This window comes from Python bivittatus, unplaced genomic scaffold, assembly GCF_059951505.1.
Source record: "Python bivittatus isolate LINGU-HERP-01145 unplaced genomic scaffold, Pbiv_v1 ctg000070_np1212, whole genome shotgun sequence".
NCBI lineage: Eukaryota > Metazoa > Chordata > Lepidosauria > Squamata > Pythonidae > Python > Python bivittatus.
Genome location: NW_028277034.1, coordinates 40,145,757 through 40,171,268, shown reverse-complemented (window position 1 = coordinate 40,171,268; position 25,512 = coordinate 40,145,757). Strand labels below are relative to the sequence as shown.

At 37.8% G+C, this 25,512-nt stretch overlaps 1 protein-coding gene across 1 annotated transcript in view; it reads left to right on the top strand.

Annotated features, from left to right (window-relative positions):
• The window catches only part of BANK1 (B cell scaffold protein with ankyrin repeats 1), a 145,312-nt gene that overhangs the window by 42,771 nt on the left and 77,029 nt on the right, over positions 1–25,512 (top strand). The window contains exons 3-7 of the mRNA XM_088133022.1: positions 1,145–1,278; positions 3,839–3,977; positions 5,670–5,812; positions 12,385–12,499; positions 19,912–20,108. Coding sequence (XP_087989148.1) covers positions 1,145–1,278; positions 3,839–3,977; positions 5,670–5,812; positions 12,385–12,499; positions 19,912–20,108 — 728 coding nt within the window. The remainder of the gene's footprint in view (positions 1–1,144; positions 1,279–3,838; positions 3,978–5,669; positions 5,813–12,384; positions 12,500–19,911; positions 20,109–25,512) is intronic.

Here is a 25,512-nt window from a genome sequence, read left to right as displayed (position 1 = left end):
GGGCCCATAACAGGCTGGTCACATGTCTGGTAGACGGCAAAGTGAGTAGTGTATTTAAATGAAGATGGTTGTGGTCAGTGATGACAAACATTTTGGGCAAGTGGGCAGAGTTTACAAGAGGGCAGGAAGGTTGAAGATAAAGAGTCAACATCTGAAAAAACTGGGAACGTTGTTGGAATATGAGGTAAGTGGTAGGAAGGGAAGGTTAGAATGGATGAAGGACATGATAAATGAGGATGGGGCAGTGTCCAATGAGTAAATAGGTGATCCAGTGGCAACTAAAAGGATGACAGAGGGCAAGCAGGCAGTCAAGTATTGAAAGCAAGTGTGTAACAGAGCCCCCTTAAGGCATCTATTTCAAACCATTGCTTCCATCACACCAAGGCAGTATGGGATGATGGTAATTATAGCCCAACATGCTAGAATGTATCAGGCTGAGGAATGTTTACATAATGGTAAAAAAATATTCTTCACAGAAAAAAGTTCTAGTATCTCTGGAAAGCCATTACAGGCATACCTGGTGAAGTGCTTTATGAAGTAAATCCTGTGTTCCCTTTCATCCAGGAAGATCTCTTGAAATTAAACTCATTGTTATTTAATCTTCATAGGTTGTAACTCAACTACCACCTGGTCTTTACCTTCAAATGATGCATTTAGATTATAGGTTCCCTTTTTTTTTTTTTTTGATTGGCACTTAAATTTCAGTTGGATATCTCTAGTGAGAACACCAAGATCTATTGGGATTTTGCAATCTCCTGTGGTTTTTTGTTCACCTTTTTTTTATTTTGGTCCATGCAAAGAGGCTACCCACAGGAGACCATTACCATGTCATCAGAAAAAGAGGTCATGCATGACACATGCATAATTATAAGTCAGAAAAAAGTGTAGCACATAATGCAAAGACTTCTGCTCAAAGACTACCAGTTTTACAGGTGAGGAATGTTGCAGCTGGAGGTAAGCCAGACAGCCATGGCAGATGACTTTGGCAATCATTAACCCACCCCTAAATGTATTTATTTATCTATTTACACACACACACACACACACACAGAGTATATACAAAAATGTTGCTTGTGCGGCAACAAACTTACCAGGAAATAAGTTTCTATAAACTCTCTATGACTTAAAATAATGTCTTTGGCAGGTCCACATGACCTCTTATCTTTGGACTTAGAAAGGAACTTGAGGCTAGATGACAGAAGTGTGGAAATTGAGGAGGTCACAAAGATGGAAGGAAGGCCAGAAGTGTTAGTGTTGCCAAAAAGGATACCATGTGAGGTAAGTTCTATTAAAGAAAATGCAATCCCCACAAATATATTCTCTCTGTTCCATTTGAAAGAAAAAAGACACAAAAACAAATAAATCTCCCCAAAGTTCTGCTGGGGGGTTAGACTTTAGGTTAGAAAAAAGGAGCAAGATTCTTACTTTTTAACAACTGAAGCTCTGCTAAACAGATATATGATAATAACTTTGTTTTTAAATATTTGAGAGATCCTGTCAAAATCAATAAGCCTGAAAGTCTGTTACTGCACTTATTTTAGCCCTGAAACACATGGTGGAAATAGGACAAAAGAGGTAGAGAGACATTTTAAACTTTTACTCACTTTTCTCTGAAATTTCCACATGAATCATTTTTCTACAACCCTGCCCCTCCATTGGCCCCTCCTGCCAGTGCTCCTTTCGTCTATATCAGTGTTGTCCAAACTTGGCCACTTTAAGATGAGTGGACTTCAACTCCCAGAATTCCCCAGCCAGCATGGCTGGCTGGGGAATTCTGGGAGTTGAAGTCCACTCATCTTAAAGTGGCCAGGTTTGTACAACACTGGTCTATATAAACCTAAAGCCAGTTTCTAACCATAAGAATTCACTCTAACCCTAACCATCACACTAAATTTTACTATAAGTATTTTTTCCACAGAATTCTACAATGGCTAATACTAAACCTAATTTTACCCTAATACCAATACAAAGATTTACCTTAAATCTAAACGCAACCTAGTACCCTAACTCCAACTTTTAACGTAAACCTAAGACTACCACTAACTATAAAGACTCATCCTAACCATCACACTAAATTTACCAATAAACCTCAATGAAGCTTAAACATAAATCTTTACTTACCCTAATGTCTTGCAAATGTTTATACTAAACCTCAGCCCAGCACTCACTTCTGACTCTAATGTAAATGTAGGATTGCTACAGACTGTAAAAACTCATGTAAACCTAACTCTCAAACTAAATATTACTGTAGACCTCAAAGAAGCCTACCTCTAACTCTGTCTTCACCCAAATGTCAGTACAAATATTACTTCTACCCCTAACCCAGTACTCTATCACAATACCCTACCATCTTATCCTAATCTTAACCCTGATGCTAAATTACTCTAGACTTCATTGAAACTATAATGTCAATACCAATTTTACCTTATTGTCTATGTCAACATTCAATCCTAGCAGTAATATAAACCTACACCTACCACAAATTATATAACCTCGCATTAATGCATATTAATCCTCACTCTAAATTTAAGCACTGACTTCCCAGCACTCATTCCAAGCTATCACATGCTCAAATGAATTCGGATTCAGAATCTATCACTATTCTTGCATTGTTCCCTAATTCCCTCAATCTTTCATCATCAAATCAGTTATGCTGTTAGATTTCTATTCATTCCTTTGCTATATTTATATCTGGATACACTTGTGCTTCAAATAAGCAAACATATTTGAAATAAGCTGACTTTTTAAAAGTAGGTACCCAGCAAGCAGTCACCATTTTCATTTATTCCTGAGTTTTTGAATTCTGGCCCGATTGCTTTTTTTGACTGTCTCATTTCATTCCACTCATCACCTTCCTATCATGTCCTAGATCACATTCATTCTGAATATTGCATTTTCCCCTAAAAATTCTATTTTCCACCGAAATTTTCCCTTAAAAGTTTTGGTTCTTCAATTATAATCATACATAATATGTAATGGCCAATAACCTATGGATTCCTTCTTTCATATGCATCTATAAAATCTTAATACAAATACCAGTCAGTTCTGCTACATTTTGGCTAGCTTTACCCAAAGCATTTTTAAGCTGTTCTATGTACACTAGAATCTCTAATCAAGAAACTATGATAAAAACCAACATACTGTGGTCTGCACTTCACCAACCTAGGAGATAAATGCAGTGTACTGGCATACACATAGGATGCACACTTAAAACTGGAGCTAAAAATGGGAACCACTACAAATGTCAAAATATTGATGTAATGTGATCATATGGGCAAGACTCATAAACAAACAAACAAAAAATGGAGAGACTGAAATTTTCAGACCATAATCAAAGGTAGTTGCATATAGAATATATTCCAGAACTGGTTCTCAAATAGAAGTGGGACTCTTGCCATACAGCGCTTTCAACACCCTTCTTAGACACCCTTTCCAGAAGAAAGACATGTTCAACGACATCAGAAGTCCCTGAGAGGTTCATGGGAATCAACACTGCCACGTTCTGCCTGGCCTTTCAGTTTTGTATTAGTAGCTACTCCTTCAAACATTTTGTACAAGAGGGGATGTTGTACTTTGTACAAGAAGGATTAGTTTATAAGTGTTTACATTATTTCTGTACATAGAAAAGGATGTTGAAATTTCATATTGTTATTACAACAGTTACTAGTCTTTAATATGCCACAAAAGCCAAATAATTATTTTATAAAAATATGTAGCTGGATAACATACATATTCCTGCTAAGGTTTCAAACAACTCCCATGAAAATATGTAATTCGCATTGTATAGATTTAATTTATTGACCTGAAAGAATAATTGGATACAACTCTTACTTTACAGTGCCCTGGAGAAATGTTCATTATTTTAAGAGATGATGTCCCTGAAGACTCAGTAGTCATTGAATTTATAACAGAAAAGAAATGGATCAGGATTGAACCAGACTTTTGGAATCAGAAAGTCAGGTTCATCAAAGCTCTAGGTAAGAGTTGGTACAGTACAGGGGAGAATAAAAATATTAAACATAACACAATGGAGTGTTGTAGTTCCTGTTATAATTCAATACTATTTTGTGTTTCTTGTCCATGGGCTTTGAATATCAAATACTATTTTATTAAATCAGAGGCATAGAAGTTTTTGACTTATCAAAACTGGAGGCATTTGGTTGTTTATCCATGATAAAGTGGCAGGTGACTGCCTTTAAAATATCACTGATTAGTCATAGTATGCTTGACTTAATCAGTTTCTGCTATAAATCTACAGCACATATTATTATCACTGCATGACGTTTATGAAAATGTTGTCTTGCTTTATGCGGAGATTTGTTCAAGTCCCTTTTGGTCATTTATTAATGCTAATATATTTGGCCATATTCTGATGTTTTATAGTCTATCTGAACCATCTACTTTTCCTTTTTTGACCAAGAAGTAAAGCTATAAAGATATAGAAAGTGTTATCAATGTGTTGGACTGAGCTATGAAAGCAAACTTCCACTTCAAGTTTTTCTCAATGCCAACTTATTAATATCTACTATTTACTAAATCATAACATTAAGTAATATTTACTAAATCAGAGGTCTCAACTTGCTTGAACAAAGAGTTGCAGAATGCAACAGATTTTCCTTCAGTACAACTCTGATTCCTAGATGAACCCTTTTGTGGCTCTTGGATCCACAGAAATGATCTTTCTGACCATTGCTGAAAATTGACAACACATCATTCTGAGATGGGAAACACATGAAAAATAAGCCCTAACATATGCATATTACAATTAAAAAAAAGAAACTTTCCCCAGATCCAAACTTGCCTGCATGTTAGATATGGTCATACGCATTTTGCAGCACTCAGCTCCTCCAAAAATATTAAGTGTTGCCTTTGGCCATCAAAAGGTTGCTCATCTACCCTACTGAAAACTTTATTTTCTCTCAACTGCTTTCTTAAGATGTTCTTATTTGTGCCATCAAGAGAGCCAGGTTGGTGTAGCAGTTAAGGCAACAAGCTAGAAACCAAAAGACCATGAGTTCTACTCCTACCTTAGGCACAAAGCCAGCTGGGTGACCTTGGGCCAATCACTCTCTTTCAGCACTAAGAAGCAGGCAATGGCAAACCACTTCTGAAATCTTGCCAAGAACACTGCAGGGACTAGTCCAGGCAGTTGCCATGAATCAAAAACTGACCCCAAAACTAACCATATGTATTAGTGCCATCAAGATAGGATTGTGGTGTAGAAGTCCAGGGATTGGGCACAAAGACAGCAAGTTTGGCATATCACATTTTTCATTGTGTGAATTCATACATAATACATTATCACCTAAGTGTACAACTGGAAATTCTTCTCCACCCCACAGACATTCAGAGGTAATTGAAATGCTAAAATAAATACTCACAAGTACACTATATATTTTAAAGCTTTCTTCATTTTCCTTTGCTCTCTAAAATTCTCCAAACAAATTTTAATTCTGCCTTCCTGCTCCATTGCTGCTGATTCTTTTCTTCCATTGCTCACTGTGTCTTTGTATGTTTGGCTCTCTTGTGAATCTTTGACTTCCCAATCTGGAATAGATAACACAGAAGCATTCTGAATATGAATCAATGTGGAAAGGTTTTGGCAATAATTCTTCTGTTCTTTTTCTTCATCTTTTCCACTGACCTTTTACAATTTTCTGTTTTATAAGATTTTCCTGCTGGCTTTGTAAATGTAAATATCTACTGTGGAGGAGACATTAAAGCTGCAGTGCAGATTGAATACTATTCAACAGTTGGAGAGATTGAGCAGATGCTTCAGAAAGTGGCTGATCCAATTGCCTTTGTCTGTCAGGTAAGCTGTTCTCTATATTAATAGTTAATAAAAATAGTTACTAAACTATTATTTAACAATGGAATTCATAAAATGAGAAGGGTTGATCTTCAAGTATTTTTTCCCATCCAAACATTCCCTTATTATCTATAATGCCTAATGAAATAAATAATATTAGGCAGTAGATCCCCCCCCAAATGTTGGATATCAGCATGACAGAATGGAAATAGTACATAAGGTTAGTATTTCAGAGCTGTGCAAATATGAAGTAGAAATGTATATTGTCTTGCAAAATGATTTATATTGATAATAATAGTGAGAATAGATTCATACAAGGAAGTGGAATATGGAATATAAATTGTGTTACTCTAAACCTACTATATTCTTTAATCATTCCAGCTCAGCAGTATGAAGATAGTGGTCTAATTCTCACCACCACTCAACATTTGCAAAATCTCTATGCCCAGAATAAGGGATTAATGCAAAATGGATTTAAAATAAATGGTCTATATGGTAATGAAGGAGTAGGCAATAGGTGGCATTCCAGATGTTGATCACATTCTGTAAGAATGTTGGGAGTTACAGGTGAGCAACATTTGAAGTGCTGCAGATTCCAGATTTCTATAAGGCTTTTTTTTACCAAAAATAGCCAACCAGGAAACTAGAAAAGAAATATAGGAAAAAGAAAGGGAGGAAAAGAATAGGAAGAGGAGCCCAAGAAAGAAGAAAAGTGGAAAGGTATAAAGTAGGGTTCCTCAACCTTGGCAACTTTAAGATGGGTGGACTTCAACTCCCAGAATTCCCCAGCCACTCCCAGGGAATTCTGGGAATTGAAGTCCACCTGTCTTAAAGTTGCCAAGGTTGAGGAACCCTGGTATAAAGGCTTCAATAGACAATACACTGACTAAAACAGGAGGAAAAAACAAAAAGATAGCAAGAGACACAGTATACCTGTAGCTTTAAATCATAGTTTCTTTTTAGGACTTCTTTTTTAGGACTGTCCACTCTGATCTTGTTTGTCCTTTGCCATATGATTTTTGCTATATGATGTACCCAGAATCAGTATTGTCATAGCTTGGTGCCCACAGGATTTATGGATGTCAAAGATGTTTTATTTGTTTCCCTCATAATAGACAATGATATCATCCCATTCCATTATTTCACCCTTGGTCTGACCCTGTTTGGAAGCACGTTTGTTACTATTGGTCAGATACATAAGACATGTTATGATGTTCCTTGTTTTGCTTATTTATTAAATTATTAAATAATCAATTATTAGCTCACTAAAATAAATGCTTCAGATATAGCTTACAATTATTTAATGCTACTAGATTTACTTGCATAAATGCCATGTATGCATAAAGTATCATCAGAGTGAAGATACGTGCAGATCTCAAAGTCTGCGATATTCAACAGAGAAAACAGACTTGTTCCCTTTGTGAATATCTCGTTTATACAAGAGAGAGCTATGAGGATTGGCTGCGTGGATTTCAGAAGCTAACCAGATTCTGCAACATCTTTTGAGTTACTCTCTGTAAATAAATGAGGAGATGTAATCAGATTATTTATACCTATGTTATCACAACCGTAAATCCATTCTTAGCAAGCAGATCTGTTGTTTGAGAACCCACAAGTGAAATCCATAATAAACAAGTAATAAAATCAGATGAACCAATTAGGTCTTTCACACTGAAATTGCCTGTCATATGTAGCCATTTGATCTTTGAAGAGTTTGGCATATTTCCATGCAAATGTCTTATTCTATATTTTGGAAATCCAACAGAAGAGGACAAAGTCTATAGTGCAAAGGCTTTCTCTTTTGCTATCATATAATGAGGAAGGAAAATCTGTTTCAGAAAGGGAAAGAAACTGAAATATCATTTGTCCTGCAGTGGCCAGTCTGAGTGCTCTTGACATGTCTATATTGTAATTGCGATCCAAGAACAAAAATAATAGCTGTGTTTATAATTCAGACAGTCTCATTTTCCGGTGACAAATTTACCATGTCTGTTGCCTAAGGCATTCTGCTCATAACAAAGGATTAATAAAAAATGATGCATTACATTATTAGCACTTGTTTAAAAGCAGGAGTAAATTCCTTCCAAATACATTTTTAAGGATACAAATGGTCTGTTCCAGAGTACTGTTAAAAGAAAAGCAAGATGGAACTTTCTGTTTGCTCATCTCATCAAATAATTATTGTCTTAATAATCTGAAACTCTAAATTGAGGACATTACCATTGTCACCATCATCATTGTTGTACTTTCTGTACATCTGAGAAGAATTTTGAGGTTAAAAGTGATGTTAGCAAATCATGACTTGGTGCAGAGTATGTATAGGATAGAGAGTTATATAGTTTTCATGCAGAAGATCCCAAACTCAGCTATGTAAATTTCCAGTTAAGAGACCTGGTCACCTCTGTTGTGACTCTGGAGATACTATCAATTGCTAGACTAGAAAATAAGTCTGACCTGGCAGCTTCCTATACCTAGCTAGCCCACAATTCTTTGAACCCATACCAAATTTTCCCCAAAGATTTTCTCAAGTTCAAATCATAACCCATGTGACTCAGGGCACATTATGGCTCTTACTATGGCGTATTGCATCCCAGCTAAGAGGAGCTTGGAAATAATCATTTCCTGGGTCCAGGATGTCCACCTTGGTACAACTTGGTTTGTACCACTGGGTCTAAATGACAGCCACATTCTCAAAGTCCTCTTACTAAAGACATTCTTCAAATGACCACATGGCATCCTTTCTTTCACTTAAATATATATATATATATATTCAGATGTAGGCCAGTACACAGTTTCAGATTCCCTCTTTATATATTATAAATATATTAGCATATATATTTAATAATTTAATAATATATAAATATATTATTCTTTTCAGGAAAAAAAAAAAGATAAAATGTATAGATGTTTACATGGCCCACCTAATAAGATAATTAAAGACAAATTCCAAAATGACCCAGCATACACAATTAAATATACACAGTGAGGGCTCAGTTATTCTGGAAAAGTGTATTACTCAGGTTCCTTGGTACATGGGACATAATCAACTAAGATCAGTCAACTAAGACAGAATTAGAGATTGTTCAAAGTATAAAATAATGTACAAATCCATATATCCGTAAACCCAAAACTAGGGAAAGAATCCATATCAGCAGTACTACACAACACACCTGACCTAACCAAATACACCAAGTTCAAAATACCCAGAATCATGGACTTCATCAACCTCTGCCTCACTACCTATTTTCAGTTTGATGGACAAATATACCAACAAATCAGAGGCACACCCATGGGATCACCACTGTCAGGACTCATAGCAAAGCTATGTGCCATGAAAACAGAAAAGATGTAAAAGTGAGGTACTCAGATGGTATGTTTCTGATGGCCATTCCCTTCATCTCAGAAATACTGATAAAGGAATAGTCCTGGTGTTTGAGTGAGATGGGCATCTTCTTAATCAGATCACATAAGTGATTGACTGATTGATTGATTGATTGATTGATTGATTATATGCTATCAAATTGGTGTCAACTCCTAGAGACCACATAGATCAATTTTCTCCATGACCACATAGTAACTAGGGCTTTCAACTGCGATCAATTTCAATATGAGTCAGCAGCGTTATATCCATGAAAAGAGGCAACATTCTGATGCCCCAAAAGATCTGAAAATACTCAACACAACCCAGCTCAGTCTTGAAGTGTGTTTTATATTAGATTCATAAAATTGGGAGACAGAAAGTCTGATGATCTGGATCATCTGCCATCTGATAATAGGGGCTACAAAATGGCACCGCTACTGACAACGTACGCTGTTTTGCTTATTCAGCTGTCTACTGAATTTGTAGATATTTCTCAAAACATGCATATCTTTGAGCTGAGGAATGCCTGGAGTGGGATGGAAGCAAACACTGGAAAATTACATTCATGCACAGCAGACCCTATTTTGTTGTATCACATAATGTATTTGAAAACTTTTCCATGGTGTATTTCCCAGTAGCCCTGGGTGAATAACTGAGGCTGCAAGAGAATGTGTCCCTAAACTCTTACAGTGAGTTCATGGCAGAAGAAAGATTCAGAATGGAGATCTCCTATCCTTGCAGTTCAATCTCTTAGTTTATTTTGCCACACCAGTGTTTAAACATGCCTTGCTGATTATTCATTTCTGTTCTTGAAATTAAAGTACTCATCATATTGCTCAGATGAATATCTGTGTGTTCTAAATATCACTTTTATTCTATGACTAAGTCCCACATGAATGTGCTTCTGAGAAAGTATGAAAAGGAAAGGTGTGTAAATTAGCTGAAAGGCAGAAAATCCTGCAACCCAGAAATGATATGCTGTCACAACTAAAAGGCACTATTAGCAGCAATTAACTAGGAAGGGGAAAGAGGAGAACCCCAGGAAGGCACATAAGAGCATAAGGGGTGTCCTGCTAGATCATATTCAGAGCATACAGCTGCTGAACTTTAGCACAAATCATTCCAAACCTGCCCTAGCATCTCCATGCCATTCCAAGTACAGTCAACGTGGTGGCCTAGTCTCTCAGTGAGAGAGCAGTGTCTATGCTATGGTACCTGAGAGTTACCTAGACCCTCTAGAGGAGAGTTGTCCAAACTTGGCCACTTTAAGATGAGTGGACTTCAACTCCCAGAATTCCCCAGCCAGCCATGCTGGCTGGGGAATTCTGGGAGTTGAAGTCCACTCATCTTAAAGTGGCCAAGTTTGGACAACACTGTGAGTGGCCACTTTCCTCTACTTCTGCTTTCTCCACTCAGGAATGAGAAAGAAATAGGTATAGCTGGCCAATTTGCCTGAATCAACACTCCAATCATGCCTCAAGCCCAGGAAAAACAATACCAGCTTCTCTGGCATAAGCCAAAAGCCAGGGTTGTCCTGTTTTCTAATATGCCATTACCAGATGGCAGTTTGTACTGTGCAAGCACAAAATGTGTCTTGGACAACAGACATGGTGCTTGTCTTCTTGTGTGATAGACACCTTGTTCTTAATGGATGGAGAGCTGACAACTAATAGGATGTAAAGGCAAGATACTGGCAAGTTACCAAAACAAATATTACCTTAAGGCAGTATTTCTCAACCTTGGCAACTTTAAGATGGGTGGACTTCAACTCCCAGAATACCCCAGCCAGCCATGGTGGCTGGGGAATTCTGGGAGTTGAAGTCCATCCATCTTAAAGTTGCGAAGGTTGAGAAGCACTGCCTTAAGGTAATGCTGTGCTAGCAAACAGTATCCTGAAATGCTGGATTGCAGCTTCTCAAATGTTTCCTTCCTCTGAAATAGGCTTCTATTTTTTTATAAACTTATTCCCAGAATGGTAGGGGTTTTGAGTTTCATTTTGAGCACTAGTGGTACCCTAAGTGCTACTGTTAACAGTTTCTATTATGCGTCTTTCCACCAATCTAAAACTTCCCTGGCTGCCCACACTTGCCAACAAGGACGTCTGTAGGGAAGTGTTAAACAAACCAAAAAAAAAAAAAAAGATGACAACCACAATCATGCAATTGAAGCCACACCCTTTTTTAAGTGGGTCAATGATACATATAAAAAAGGGACCGGTCTTTGATTGCATGGTTACAGCCACCACCTTTACTTTTTCAATGCCTTCCCTGGAACACCCCTACTTCCCAATGTGAAAAATAGAAATAACATCTTACTGTGGGATTTATTGGACAAACAACATCTCAGAGCCTGCAATGATGCCCTGAAATTCACACATATCTTGGACTTCTTTTTACTAAATAATTGCAAGGCAACCACACTTCGTCCAAAGGAATTTCTCCAAAATTCTCTTCTCCTTTGAAATAAATTTCAAAAGCAATGTGCTTTTCAATAAATCAAATAAGATGTGGTAGGAAAAGGGCAGAACATTTCTTTTCTGCATGGCACTAACCTGAGATATCTTACCTCTAAGCCCCAAAGTCACATTTACCTTTCATAGCCAACCTATGATGGCAGATAACCTTAGAATTTTATCTGGTAATATTTTTTACCCCGTGGCAGCAGTCATAGCAATGGAAACATTGCTGCACATTATGAAAATATGTAACTTGCTATCATCTCTGGAAACAGACTTTGCAGGGGTTTTTGAACTTGCTCTACCTGAGTTCTCAGAGGTAGGAAAAGAAGCAGGAGTCTATTCCAATACTGGGAGGCTGTTCAGAAGTAGCCCACTTGTGTGAGCCATGTAAATTCTATTAGAAGATGCCCATCCAGGAGACCACAGCTTCTGCCTCTGTTATCTTGAGGCTGTCCTTTAATCACTTTCCAGGACTTGTGTTTCTCCAGGAAATAGTTGCAACTACAAACTTCCACTGATCTTCAGTGATCTTCTGTGCCCTTAAACCAATCTGAGAAATGATCCCTCTTACCAGACCTCCAGTAACTGTCTTAAAAACTAATGGCTGTTTCCAGATTCAGTGGTGCACAATATTCCCACGTGAGCTTGTGTTTATTCTGCTTTTTGCTTTGACAATACAAATAATGTATGCCCTCAGGTTATTTTTCTTTGTTCTCCTTGCCCTTACCCTAACCTAACCCTACCTCACCCCCATAGGCTTTCAAGTTTTCAGCAGCAGAGAAAATGGATAATGTTCTCACACTCTTGCTGAAAAGTTCAATCATTTCTCATGATATTCCAAATGAAGTCATGGATCATGACCAGGAAACTGGTATGTACTGTATATTATCCTTTGTCTGGTTTGTTTACTGAGAAGGTTCATACCAGGGCCATTTTCATATATGCTAATATAGTGAACACTTTGGAAGAACTTCTCAGTGTCAACCCCCCTCCCCAATTAAAAATGTGAAGGAGACTGGGTTCATAATTTATTATTTTGTATTATTGATCGATAATTGTTCAATCACTAATATTATTTGATTGACTTATTAATTTGTACATTATTATTACATCATTAGTGTGGATGTTTTAATTGTTGGTTGATTATTCTGTCTAAGGGGATGTCTTAATTGTTGATTTATGACTGTAAACTTTCATAATCCTTGAAAGATTTGGAAAGATGTAAGTGGAATAAATAAATAGCTTGATACTGCCCAGGCACAAGGTATTGGGGGAAAAAATAGAAAAGAAGTGGAATGAAAAATTATATATAATGATGTGTACTAGAAATGTGTTTCACTGGCTATTTGACTGCTTTTAACATTAAACAGAAGCACCTCATAATGCAATATTTTTTTTAAAGATTTCCCGGGTAAAATAGAAGAATCTTTGTTGGTTTCAAATAAGGCAGTGAAATTATAGTCAGTACTCAAATTTACCTTTTAAGAAGCAAAGCATTTTCTTCCTTTCCACAACAATGGCCCTTGGAGAAATTCAGAAAATCTGAATGCACCTATGAGAGTAGGATAAAAACAGCTAATGGCCTATCCACTTTTCTTCCACTGTAGCTATTCTTCAGTTTTGTATTTAAGGGATGGTAACAATCATTCCAGAAGTGGTAAACTGCCTTCAAGACTAGTAGCCACGAATAGGCCAATCTTCCATGAATTTGTCCAGTCCCTTTTTTGAAATCATCTAAATTGGTGGCCCTGACCACATGTGATGCCAATGGAATCCCATAATTGAACTATGTGTCATCTAAAGAAGTAATTACTTTGATTGGTCCTAAATCTGCCTATATTTAGTTTTAAAGGATGACACGGAGTACTAACACTGGGAGAGGAAAAACTCTGTCTCCATAGGGTTTATTCCATACATTATTTTATGCAGTTTTATCATGTCTCTCCAATTTTCTATCTTCAAACTAAAATACAGTAGATACTCTAGTCTTGCTTCATAGGTGAGCTGCTCTGATAATTTTGGATCCACTTTTTACAACAGCTGCAGTTGGGTTGGCATTTTCATTGCACTCTCCTCCATGACTCCAAGATCTCTTTGCTAATTACTCACCAATAGCTTAGATCCCATTAACATACATCTGGGTGAAGGTGGATGTACGTGCAGGCCAGCACACATCACTTTTCATTTGCTTCCACTGAATTGCACTTGACGGTATTCAACAAATGTGGTATCATGTCAGCTGGCATTATCTGTCCCCAGCAGACTTCTGAAAAAGCGGAGGAAAGAAGAAAACAAAAATTCCATTTAGTCCTGAACCAATCCCCTCCCTCAATTCTGAAAGCCACAGAGGAGGAATGCAAAGTAAGAGCCCCTATGAGATTTATTTAAAATACCTCACTAGGTGCCCCCGAGAAGTTCCTTCTTCTGAAATTATTAATTGAAAAATAATTACTGTATACAGATGAGCACATGCAGAGATACAGGCTTTCGTTGCTGGTATCAGGTAGTCCACCAGCTCCAATCACTCTGCCTTTTCTCTTCTTTCAAAGGGTGAGAAAAGAGGACAGGAATGTTGCAAACACATTCACCCTGTGTTTCTCCAAATTACAGTGTTTATTGTTGTGGTGCTTTTAGGTAGATAATTTGTGCGTGTTTCCAATAGATAAGGTGACTTTGGCTTAACAAACCAGTGCTACACAGACAATTCCAAACAGGGTGTTTTGTGTGTGTGTGTGTGTGTGTGTGTTTTTGAGTCTGTGACACAATAATGTTTCAAATTTCTAAAAGTGAACACAGGCCTAAAGAAATTGATGATCTCCTAAGGACTCTTGTACATTTCATTCCATTCAGATTCATAGCACGGATAATCTGGGACCACTGTTTTCATAGGGGTGAATCTTCCCTCCTGACTCACCATGGTCTTTGCCCTCATCAGTGTTTATATTCAAGAGCAGCAGTTAATCCATAATTGTAGGTGTAGCTATATATACACATACATATAGAGATACATAGATATTAATATATCTAAATAAATCTGAATATATTCCATTGAATGGCCCTGTATATTCAGCACCAAATGTAACAGTCCATATTGAAAATCTGAGAAGTTATCACCAAAAATGAAGGCCAGCCCTACCATTAGGCGGAGTGAAGCAATCACCTAGGCATAAGCAGTGGGAATGTGATGGAATGGAATTATGAAGGCCACACTCAGGGAGGGAAACATCCTCTTTCGTCTCCTGAGGGGCGAGGAAGAGATAAGAGGATGAGGCTGGCACCTCCCTGAGGAATTCACTCTGTTTTCACTGGCTGACTGTGGGAACTAAGTTTCAGTCTGGGAAGATTCTTGCTAGAGGTCGCAGCTAATAAACATTGCTGAACTGAATCTGCATGGTCTCCTGGAGTTCCTTGGGCTAGGCCTGACAGGGAAGCAGCAGCAGCCTCAGTGCTCCTCTTGAACCAGCCTCTTTGGTCCAAGATGTATTTCTGCAGTGCTATAGTTCAGTACTAATCCAGACCATAAATTCTTCTCTGCGCCCAGTAACCATGGAGGAATAGATAAAGGTAAAGCAGTGGCAATGTTCTCTGAAACATTATTTGCAGATGTTCCATGCTGGGTTCTTATCCAATTCATCTAGATTGTAAAAGACTACAATGTGCAAGGCACCTCATGCTGTGGTGAACTGTGTTTTTACTGAGATAATTGCTGTTCATGCATTCTCATTTTCCCTGTTGATACGGAAAATGTAGGTTTACAGGTCAAGAGTTGTAATTAACAGTAATTACAGTGGGCTCTGAGCAAGGTGGTGATGATGATGGGGAATAAAGGCTATCTGTTCAGGAAGTGATCCTAGCAGGAAAATGTTTATTCCATTTAATAAGTAAAATATACATCTTGGTTCTGAGTTGACAAAGAAAATAATGGACGTATCTGGCTTCATAAGGGAAATTTAGAAATCTGGGGAAATCTGGTGCTACCACTAATAAAACTGTGATACACAGACACAATGTAATGTAACATATCAGCAAGTGTCCAAATTGCTGCAAGGCCACAGCTTCTGGAAACTTCTGGGACCCGCTCCCAAGAGTCCCCCCTCTACAGGGGGCCCCTCAGGCAATGAAAGGCCACTGACGGCAGGGAAGCACATTCTGTCATTCCTGTGACCATGTTTAGACTCAGGCCAGGAAGTACAACTCTCTGTCTTTATAGCCTCAGGGCTGACCTCCATTTTTGTAGATGAGGCTGCAGTACAAAAGTTTAATTTATCCACTAGGACACTAGAAATCCCAGTGCTGATGGAAACAATAGGTGGGCAGCAGCTTTGAGGTGAGCCAGCGTTATGAAACATTACTTCCTTGCAACCGACAATACAGTATAAGATCACACAGAATTCTTGCCACTCTGTGTGATTGCTTCCTTACAGATTCCCATTGTGCTAGAAATTGATTGGTGTCAGCCCTTCAGAGTAGATCAGACTAGGAATCCAATGTCATGTAGGTCAGTACTACTTTTATGGTAAAGCAATAGTAACAGAATCTTGCAAGTCTGAATGTGCTTCCCCCCTCCTTCTGTTTATCTTGGTGAGAACTAGAGAGGGGCTTCTCTGAGACATTTATTCATGTTGCATTCCTGCTCTGCACTCAGGCCTCTTTTATCTGAACGTTGTCCTGGTAATGGTTCTTCCTCCTATCCCTCAAGGCTACTCCCTCTTCTCTCTACAATTGGCTGCAGTTACATGAGCCAGATGTGCACTGGGAGCAAGGAACAATTTCTTTTCCATCATCAAGCTATCAACAGCACTGGTTAGAAGCTTTTCACCTCCCCCTTTTCCTGGCTGGTTCTGCACAGTTACACTCCTGTGACATTGCCATTGAAATACTCAAACTTTGCACATGTGTTTGGAGAAGAGGAGGCAACTGCATTGTGTGTGACTTGGTATATGCCTGGAGCCCAAATTTCTGTGAAGAGATAGTACCCAATGTTTACTTGAGACTTAACCATCTTGAAAAGATTTCTGGATGACAGTTTAAAGAAAGGATTTATTTACCCTTCCAAGTCTCCAGCACTTACATTTTTCATTCCTAAAGGACACGGCAATTCTTTTCTTACAGTTCACAACTATAAGTTTCTTAACCAGGTGACAGTTAGAGACCACTACTCATTGCTGCTTATTTCAGATCTCCTGGATCACCTACAAAAGCCATGCATTTTTACAAAGCTGACCTTGAGAAGCATTTACAATCTGATCAGAATGAAACTGGGACAGGAATGCTTGACTGCGATTGACACCAGATATAGCAAATTTGAGTACAGATTGAGTACTCACTTAATGACTACACTGTTTAGCAACTATTCGAAGTTATGACAGTGTTGAAAAAGTAATTTTACCACCAGTTCTCACATATATGACCATCATGGTGTCCTGTGGTCATGTGATCACTATTTGTGCACTTCACAGCCAGCTTTGGACAAGTAGAGTCAATGGAAAGCCAACAGTAAAATTGCAAGTCACAGTTGTGATGTCTCCCTTATCACAGTGGAAGTGACATCATAAGTCTGGCATGGTCACATGATGTTCTGCTTAACGGCCATGTTGCTTAGTGACAGATTGTGGTTGTTAAGTGAGGACTACCTATATACAGTGATGCCTTTCAGCTTGGTTAATTGTAGAGCAGTCTTCTCCAGATTCATGAACCATTTTTTGTTTACATTTTAGATAAATATGTAGTGGTGTATTTGAATAACATACTGATTTTTTAGGAGGACCCTTCCGTGCATTTAGCTCATGTCAGAAACAAAGAGACTCTGTGAACACAAACTTTTTGCTAAATTGGAGAAATGAGCATTCAATCTACCCCAACTGAGTTACAGGATCTCTACTGAAGGCATACAAAGGGACTTGGCAAAAGTGAATCCATTCTTTCATGGCAACCACCCTGAAATGTGAAGAATGTGCAGCATTTTCTGGGATCTGCCAATTTCTACAGAAAGTTTATCCCTCATTTTGCAGACCGCACCAGGCTTCTGCCTCAACTCCTAAAGAAAGATTGCAAGTTTATATGGTCTACACAAGAGCAGACAACATCTCAGGAATTGAAAAACCTTTCCACTTCACAGCAACTGCATGAAGACCATGCACAAATTCATGGTGCAGACCAACACTTCACATGTGGCAGTTGGAGCAATTCTTCTCCAGGAAAAGAAAGAAGGGGGAACATATCTCTTGCGATGTACATTTAGTTCCAACTTGCTTCTACCAACAGAACAGAACTATAACATCTTCAATAAGGAGTTTCTTGTGATAAAATCAACATTCCAACAATGGAGACACTTCCTGGAAAGCACTGCCCATCTAGTACAGGTATGCAGAGAGTGTGAAGTTGTAGTGTTATATGGGAATGACCTTGGGAGACAGGAAGAAGAGCTGCAGACTAGGCAAGGGTCAAATAAGAGGCAGCTGAGCCCGTAGAACAAATGACAGTGTGACAAACATCCTTTGTTTGTTTGGACCCTTCCTAGTTTCTTGGACTGTAAAGGTGAGGAGGGAGAGATGGACTCAGAATTGCAAGATTCTGTTACCGTAACCTTGTAATAAAGATAGACCTAGTACTTCTGGATGTGCTTCTTGTCTGGACTATTTCACAAGGCTGAAACAAGTAGAAGCAATTCTGGACTCAGTACACAAGAGGAAATTATTTGCTGGAAGAGCTATCCAGAATGAGAAAGATCATGGGAAAGAGCAACCGACATCCATGCCCCACATTTAATACACCAGTTTCATTTACAATTTCCAGGAAAACCCTGTGATCTGCCCGCACCACACAGTGCTGTGGGTCCTAGAATTAAGAGAACTCTTAATTTCCCAGTAAGGGATACTCACCAGACCAAATGAATGTGCAACTTGTTGTTTAGCTTATTGCTGAGCTCTTGGCAATTGAAAACAATATTCTCACAAAGTCGTATTTAACCATATTTATTGAAAGAAAAAAGGGATCGGGTGGCAGAATCTTGACAACTGGATGCTTTCATTTTAATACCCTATTTATCTCTAAATTTGCTGGGATGAGGACCTCTTAATTCTCTTGCAACAGTCATGTGATGTACAGGGGAAGTGGCTAACTGCTGCATGTTCCTGACAATGAAGGGATACATAGATGTTTTGAGCTGTAATGTTTTGCAAATCTTTACTACTTTTTCAGGTTCTGAGAAGGCTGTAATAATATCAATTGCTGGAGAAGGAAAGTGCTGTTGTCCTGATGTCCCACGTATTAATGTTTGGTTAGCTTCTGGAGGGAGGACTGGAGTGCAGAACTAGAGAGAATTTGGTCTAATATAGCACAGTTCCTACTTCTTCATATTACCATGCTATTGTTGTTACGTTGTGCAATTATCCCTTGTCTTTAAAAATGTGTCATCCTAATGACGCTGAGCAAGAACTCTGTGTTTCATCTAGTAATGTTGCTCCAGCTGATAACAATATGTGCCTTGTAATGAACAATTGGTTTTGGTTTACTTTTTTCACAAGCACATCAAGTGACAAATAAAAAGAACAATCTCAGTTCTTGACCTGCTATTTCACAACAGTGTTTAACAGCCCCATTCTCAAATGTACAGTGCCTATTACAGAAGCCTTTACATGGTCCATGCGCTTAGCAAACTGATATTCTTCACACATTTTAGCTGTAGTTATAACTCTGTGCCATTGAAAGAAGCTATTATCTATCCAATTGCCACAGCATATCTCTACAGAATATTGTTTAACTAAGCAACAAAGGACAGATGTGCAATTAAAACTCATGGACCATAAATATATATCAGGCTTCTACGTTTTGTCTGTATATATTTTCCCTTATTTTTATTACAAGCACACCATTACTTTTCAGTTGTATTAAGTTGTAAATACACTTCCAAGAACATGATGGTACCTGTTCAAAAAAATCATTATTAATTTGAAAGGAATGTAACTGCATATGAAAGGATATATACAGTATAATCTGACATGCCCTGGGCATATGCCCAATGAAGTGGTGTCCAACTTTACAGAATATAGTCTTGTATTTGAAGGGCTGTCCAATGGAAGCTTGGTTCAAAAATAAGACATCATGAGGAGAGCAAGAGTCTTGAAGTTGGTCAGCAATACTGAGCAACTGAATAGTAAGTCTTCTTAGTCCACTGGCCATGACACTACATGACTCTTTCATGTATACACCTGTTTCCCCATGTTCTAAAGGAATTATATAATATTTTGGGATATACATGCATGTGTTTGTTTCTCAATACAGATTCACAGTTGGAGGAACTTCCCACTCTTCTCCATTGTGCAGCTAAATTTGGATTAAAGAAGCTTGCTGTACTTCTCCTCCAAGATCCCAAGGCCATTCAGGCATGTAGAATTACTAACAAGTATGGAGAAAACCCAGTTTGTGTTGCAGAAAAGTATGGCCAGAAGGAGATTTGGAATATCCTTAAAGAATTGCCAGTAAGTATCTGCTATTAGACATGGAAATTACAGCCATAATATACTATGAAATAAAGGGGAACACTAGTTCCATTTTGAAAATTGTCATTGTTGTAAAACATGCAGATAAATATGTGAACAGACAAGTTTGTGAATATTATGATCAGATTTATGAAAAAAATTACATACACAGGCTATAAGCATTAATGCTAATGATGCATATTAATTTATTCTGTTTCATAATAATTGGCTGCCTTTGCTTTTTGAATAAGAGAAAAATGTATAATTATAGAGAATGAAACACATATCATATGACCAACGCTTATTTAGATACTTTTTGCATCAATTGCGTATTTCTTTTTGCAAATTTAGTATTTAAAAAATGTATATTTTGACATATTATATAGCACAATGGGGGGGGATTGTTGTCTTGTTTTATATTATCAAATCTATCCAAAGCAAGAGAGGAAGAAGGCAACAAATAGATTAATATGCATGTGCTCTTGAGTTCATCCATGCTGGCATCAGGAGAGGAGAGGAGAGGAGAGGAGAGGAGAGGAGAGGAGAGGAGAGGAGAGGAGAGGAGAGGAGAGGAGAGGAAAGGAAAGGAAAGGAAAGGAAAGGAAAGGAAAGGAAAGGAAAGGAAAGGAAAGGAAAGGAAAGGAAAGGAAAGGAAAGGAAAGGAAAGGAAAGGAAAGGAAAGGAAAGGAAAGGAAAGGAAAGGAAAGGAAAGGAAAGGAAAGGAAAGGAAAGATAGAAATTGACTTATTACCATGCATGTTAAACTACATCCTGCAGATGGTTTAAAACAGAGTCTAGGTAAACTTCTTTGATGTATCTGTGTCTATATAGCAATGAAAGATAAATTTAATTCTAAAAGTTGGGGTTGAAAATAACCCTGTAAAGGGCAATTTTTCAGCTGAACCTCCATCATTCATAGATACATCTTTTTTGGTTAAAAGATATTCAACAAATATTAGAGAAAGTTAAATAAAGAAAAATATTATTTGTGTGGAGGGGGGAAGCATATATTGGTGTAGTCATGTAAGTAGCATAGAGAAATACACAACTTGTGGACTAGCAGTAACATACAGAATAAATCAGTCTGTGGCAGTAGCCATGAAAAACTTACTTTGCCGAAACCTTTTTGCCCAGAAATGCAAGTAAAAATGCTTCTCCAGATAATTTTCAGCTCAGAAACAGGCTTAATTTTAAAAATTGTGTTCCTTCCCTTAGTTCATATGCTTAAAACAATTATAGTTCTTTCTCTTCATAGTGTTCATCCTGGGTTGCCAACAAAATGGGGAGGTGGACATTTGGCTGGATTTTTTTACTTTGGAGCTATTTGCTAGAATAATTAGACTAAAAGGTAGAGATATGTGCTACTGCCAGAATGATTTTCAGTAAAGCTGGAAGATTTTAACTAAAAGTCTTGTTGTAGCATTTTTGTTTTCTTTAAATACTGTGCCATTGCACATTTCCACCTGATCCTTTTCAAGAAGAGCTCTTGTAGGAGGCATGAACCAACATTCTCAGAAGGGGAGGGTATGAGAAGGCCCAAAGAAGAAAATAATAGTTCCTCCCACCTTCTTTGGTATTTTGCTACCACAGCTAGTTCTATATGACAGGCCATGGCAAAGAATTCTGGTAACCATATTTTTTATCCAAAAGTCATCTGAGAAAGTTAATACATTATGACATAGTGATAATAAGAGATTCCTTGTGTGGGCAATGGGAACTGCTGGAGTCAGCTACCATCTACCCACCCAGCAGAAACATTTTGCTTGCATTCCATATTCCAGCAGAAGAATACTCTCCATTCCAACCTCTCTTAAATGGGAGATTAATTGGAAGAGATAATTGCTTCAACATAGTATGTACGGCTACTCCTTAGTTCCAAAGCCAAAAAGACTGCATAACAGAACTTGATAAACTGGTAAGTGGAAAGGCTGGGCCAAGAATGATTGAGTGACATTGGTTAATAGAAAATAGCAATGGACAGCTCTGATACAGATAATATAATACACTGATAAAAAGTAATACTTTTGATTTTCATGGGGCACCTGAGTCTCCCCCGCCTTACTTGTCTGTGTTCCTCATAAACACTGGGCAAAATATATCAAAATCAGCATATATAAACCAATTCAAATATATAACTACAGGATATAAAATCAAATTAGATTTGCAGATCCTCCTCCACTGGAAATTAGAAAGAATTATTATGTTGGAATTCACCACCTGGAAAAATAGCTGATCTGTGTCATCTGCTTTAGCTCATTAAAGATTGCAAAGTGCTTTCTTTTTGCTATACTGATATAATGGGTAGGAATATGGAGAAGTAGTTTTTCTTTCCATATGGCCTTGAGCCCAACAACAGCTCAGCTTAACCTGCTTCCAAGTGTTTCCCATTAGAAATTTAAAGCTGATCCTCAGATAGAACTTACATAAAATGAACATCAGGGTTCACTTTTTCTACTATGAAATAGTTTAAGAATATACAAAATATTCAAGTTCTCCAGAGTCACACAAGAAATTGTCAGGGATAGAAAGCCGACTTCATAAAGAAGCAGAATAGTGTTAGGATATTACTGTTGAACAGAGAACAAGGAGACTCAGGTTCAAATTTCCATTCAGTCATGAAGCTGTTTGGATAACTATCTCTCCCTGTAACTTTGAATGATTTACTTATGGGGCTAGATAAGAGGAAGTCACCATGAATTGTGTATGCCACATTGAGATCCCAAATCTGGACAGCACAATCATCACTGGTCTGAGGGCTGCACCTGCCTTCAAATGTCACATTAGAGGCAGCAGTGCAGAAGAAAAATCCCCTAAAAAGATTTTAAAACCAGATGTGGAACAAAAAATAAATTATGTTTATTTAGTGACATTAATACATACACTTACAGGAATCTCCACCCCCTTGCATTTCAGTTTTAGTCCCAGGTTTAAAATAAATTAAGAAGTACATGAACAAAACAAAGGCCCATTTTTAATGTATGCGTGTGTGTGCGTGCACACACACACACACACACACACACACACCTCATATACAGAAGGCACTAGGATGAAACAGGCAGCATTGGGGATGGTAGTTATGGGTGGAGGACAATAGAAACTGGGAGGAAAAGGGGGTTACACTTGACTGCCCGGTGGACCAAATGTGGTTCCTGAGTTGCAAGTTGTCCTAGAAGAAAGGTGGGGTGTATACCAACAGTAGCAGCAATAACAGTAGCATCAATGAATGATGAGTTCTCCAAGCTCTGGACTTTCCAGATGCTTCTCCAATTGCCATCCAATTGCCATTCAGAGCCTATTCCTGTATAATTCAAAGCCATCTTTTCCCTCATCTTCAAGCACTGTCCATCTCCTTCCTCTGTCACAGTTCTCTTTATCTGGATGTTAGCCCTTTGAGGTAGTTCAGACAAGATGCACAACCAAGAGCATCAGCACTATTTACTGTAAGGTTACATTAAACAGAATGTTGCAAGACTGAAAGTATTTCTCCCTTCCTCTCTATTTAGTCCCCAGAAAACTAAGGAGGGTCCCTTCTGGAATGCTTCCCATGCTTTTCCCCCACCTGCAGACTGAACTGCCTCTTATCAGACTGTTGCCCTGGCTGCAGGTCTTCCTCCTATCTCCCAAGGTCCTTGCCACATACCATCACACTGCTTGTGAATGGAAATGAGAGGTTTTTTTCTTTCTTTCCTTCCACTTCTACCTCCATCATCCAATCAAGTGGGGTTTTTTTTGTTTTTTTTAAATAATGGTTTATTTAAAAAGTCATAATGTCTTGGTTTATGTGTAATGTTAAAATGCAACATCACACCTTGTATTGAAACAAAAATAAACCATACGATGAATTAGGAGGATGTGTGAAAACCAACCTAGAATAATAAAGTATGTGGTAGATTTATTAGTTACAATTCTTTAAAGTTATTATAAGGAAGAGTTCTTGAAATTGAATTAGAAGCACCGTAGCTACCAGACAGTGTGAAATGCATTTATTTGTTTGTTTGTTTGTTTGTTTATAGATTTGTTTATTTTAGAAAATGACTCAAGCAGACTACCCTGTAGATGCCCTTTGCTTTGCCAGATATGAACAAAATCATTTCAATGTGATGATACTTTCATTAAGACTTTGCAAATATTTTAATTTTGCAACTGTTAAGATTGGTGTAGATATCTACATATCTTCAGTAAATTGGTGATGTTTTGATATTATCTTTTGCCCAAAGAACAATATAATAGCAGTAATAACATATATCACATTCCTACTCCCATTCATTTGAATCAGTTGTGTCAGTGGGGAAAAAAACTATCAATCTCACTTCAGTTACAGTTGACCTGGGTACTGAGACTGATCAGGGAGATTCTGTTTGTGGCCCTACATGTTAGTATGACTCATGGGGTCAAAGCTTCATTAGGGTCATAGCATTACATCTTGTTGAAAATGTAAACCATCATTAAGGATCTAGCATGGATTAGTCAAGGACAAGGTTCAGATGTATAAGTTGCTTTTACTGCAGATTCAGGAAGCCCTAATAATGAAAAGCAGCTACAGCAGTCTAGCAATCAAGTCTGCTATGTAATTCCAGGCTTTCAATCTTACATCACCTTCTCCCACTCTTACAGAGTAAGAGTTCTTGCTTGTTTTTCAGCCAGGTATGGAGGGCACCTGACCATGTTCTGATAATGGTCCTATCTGTTCTTGGACTCTTTACTTTTAGCCTTGGCAGCTTCAGCCCTCAGACATGTTATGGGGGTTCAAACAGGGCTTTTTCAATGGCAAACAAATGTTCAAATTCCTTTCCAGGAACACTGCAAAAACCTGAAGTTGCCAGGTTTACCATCAAAAAACATGTCTGTTTACCAGGTAATTTATAATATTGCTCTAAGAATAAATTGATTCTTAAAGTGGTGTCACTGCATTTAGTTGATATGCAAATGTGTGCATTATTTTTAATTCTAGTACAGTGATGCATTAACAATGTTTTGTGCACTGTTCTTGGCTATTTCAAGAGAAAGATATATGTGTGTGTAGCCAGATACACACAGAGACACACACACTGTAATAACATCATCAACATTTCATCATTCACAAATGTGAATATAAAATTTGTTAGTCAGAAAAGGTGCCACCAGACTCTTTCTGATTTTTTGCTACCATAGACTACCATGGCTGTCCCATTATAATGTCTAAGCTTCCAAAGGATACTGTTATACAATCTGTTGCAGTAGGCTATTAACCATAAAATCATTCACCAATTATTATTTATTTTCAAATTAAAACAGCATTTTTACGCTGTTGCACATTAACCTGGGTACACAGGTGAAATTTATTCTAACAACAATATCTGTTTCAGAAATATTTTATTCATTTGTACAAAATGTACGTTTATGTGAATGCAGAACAGTGAGAAAA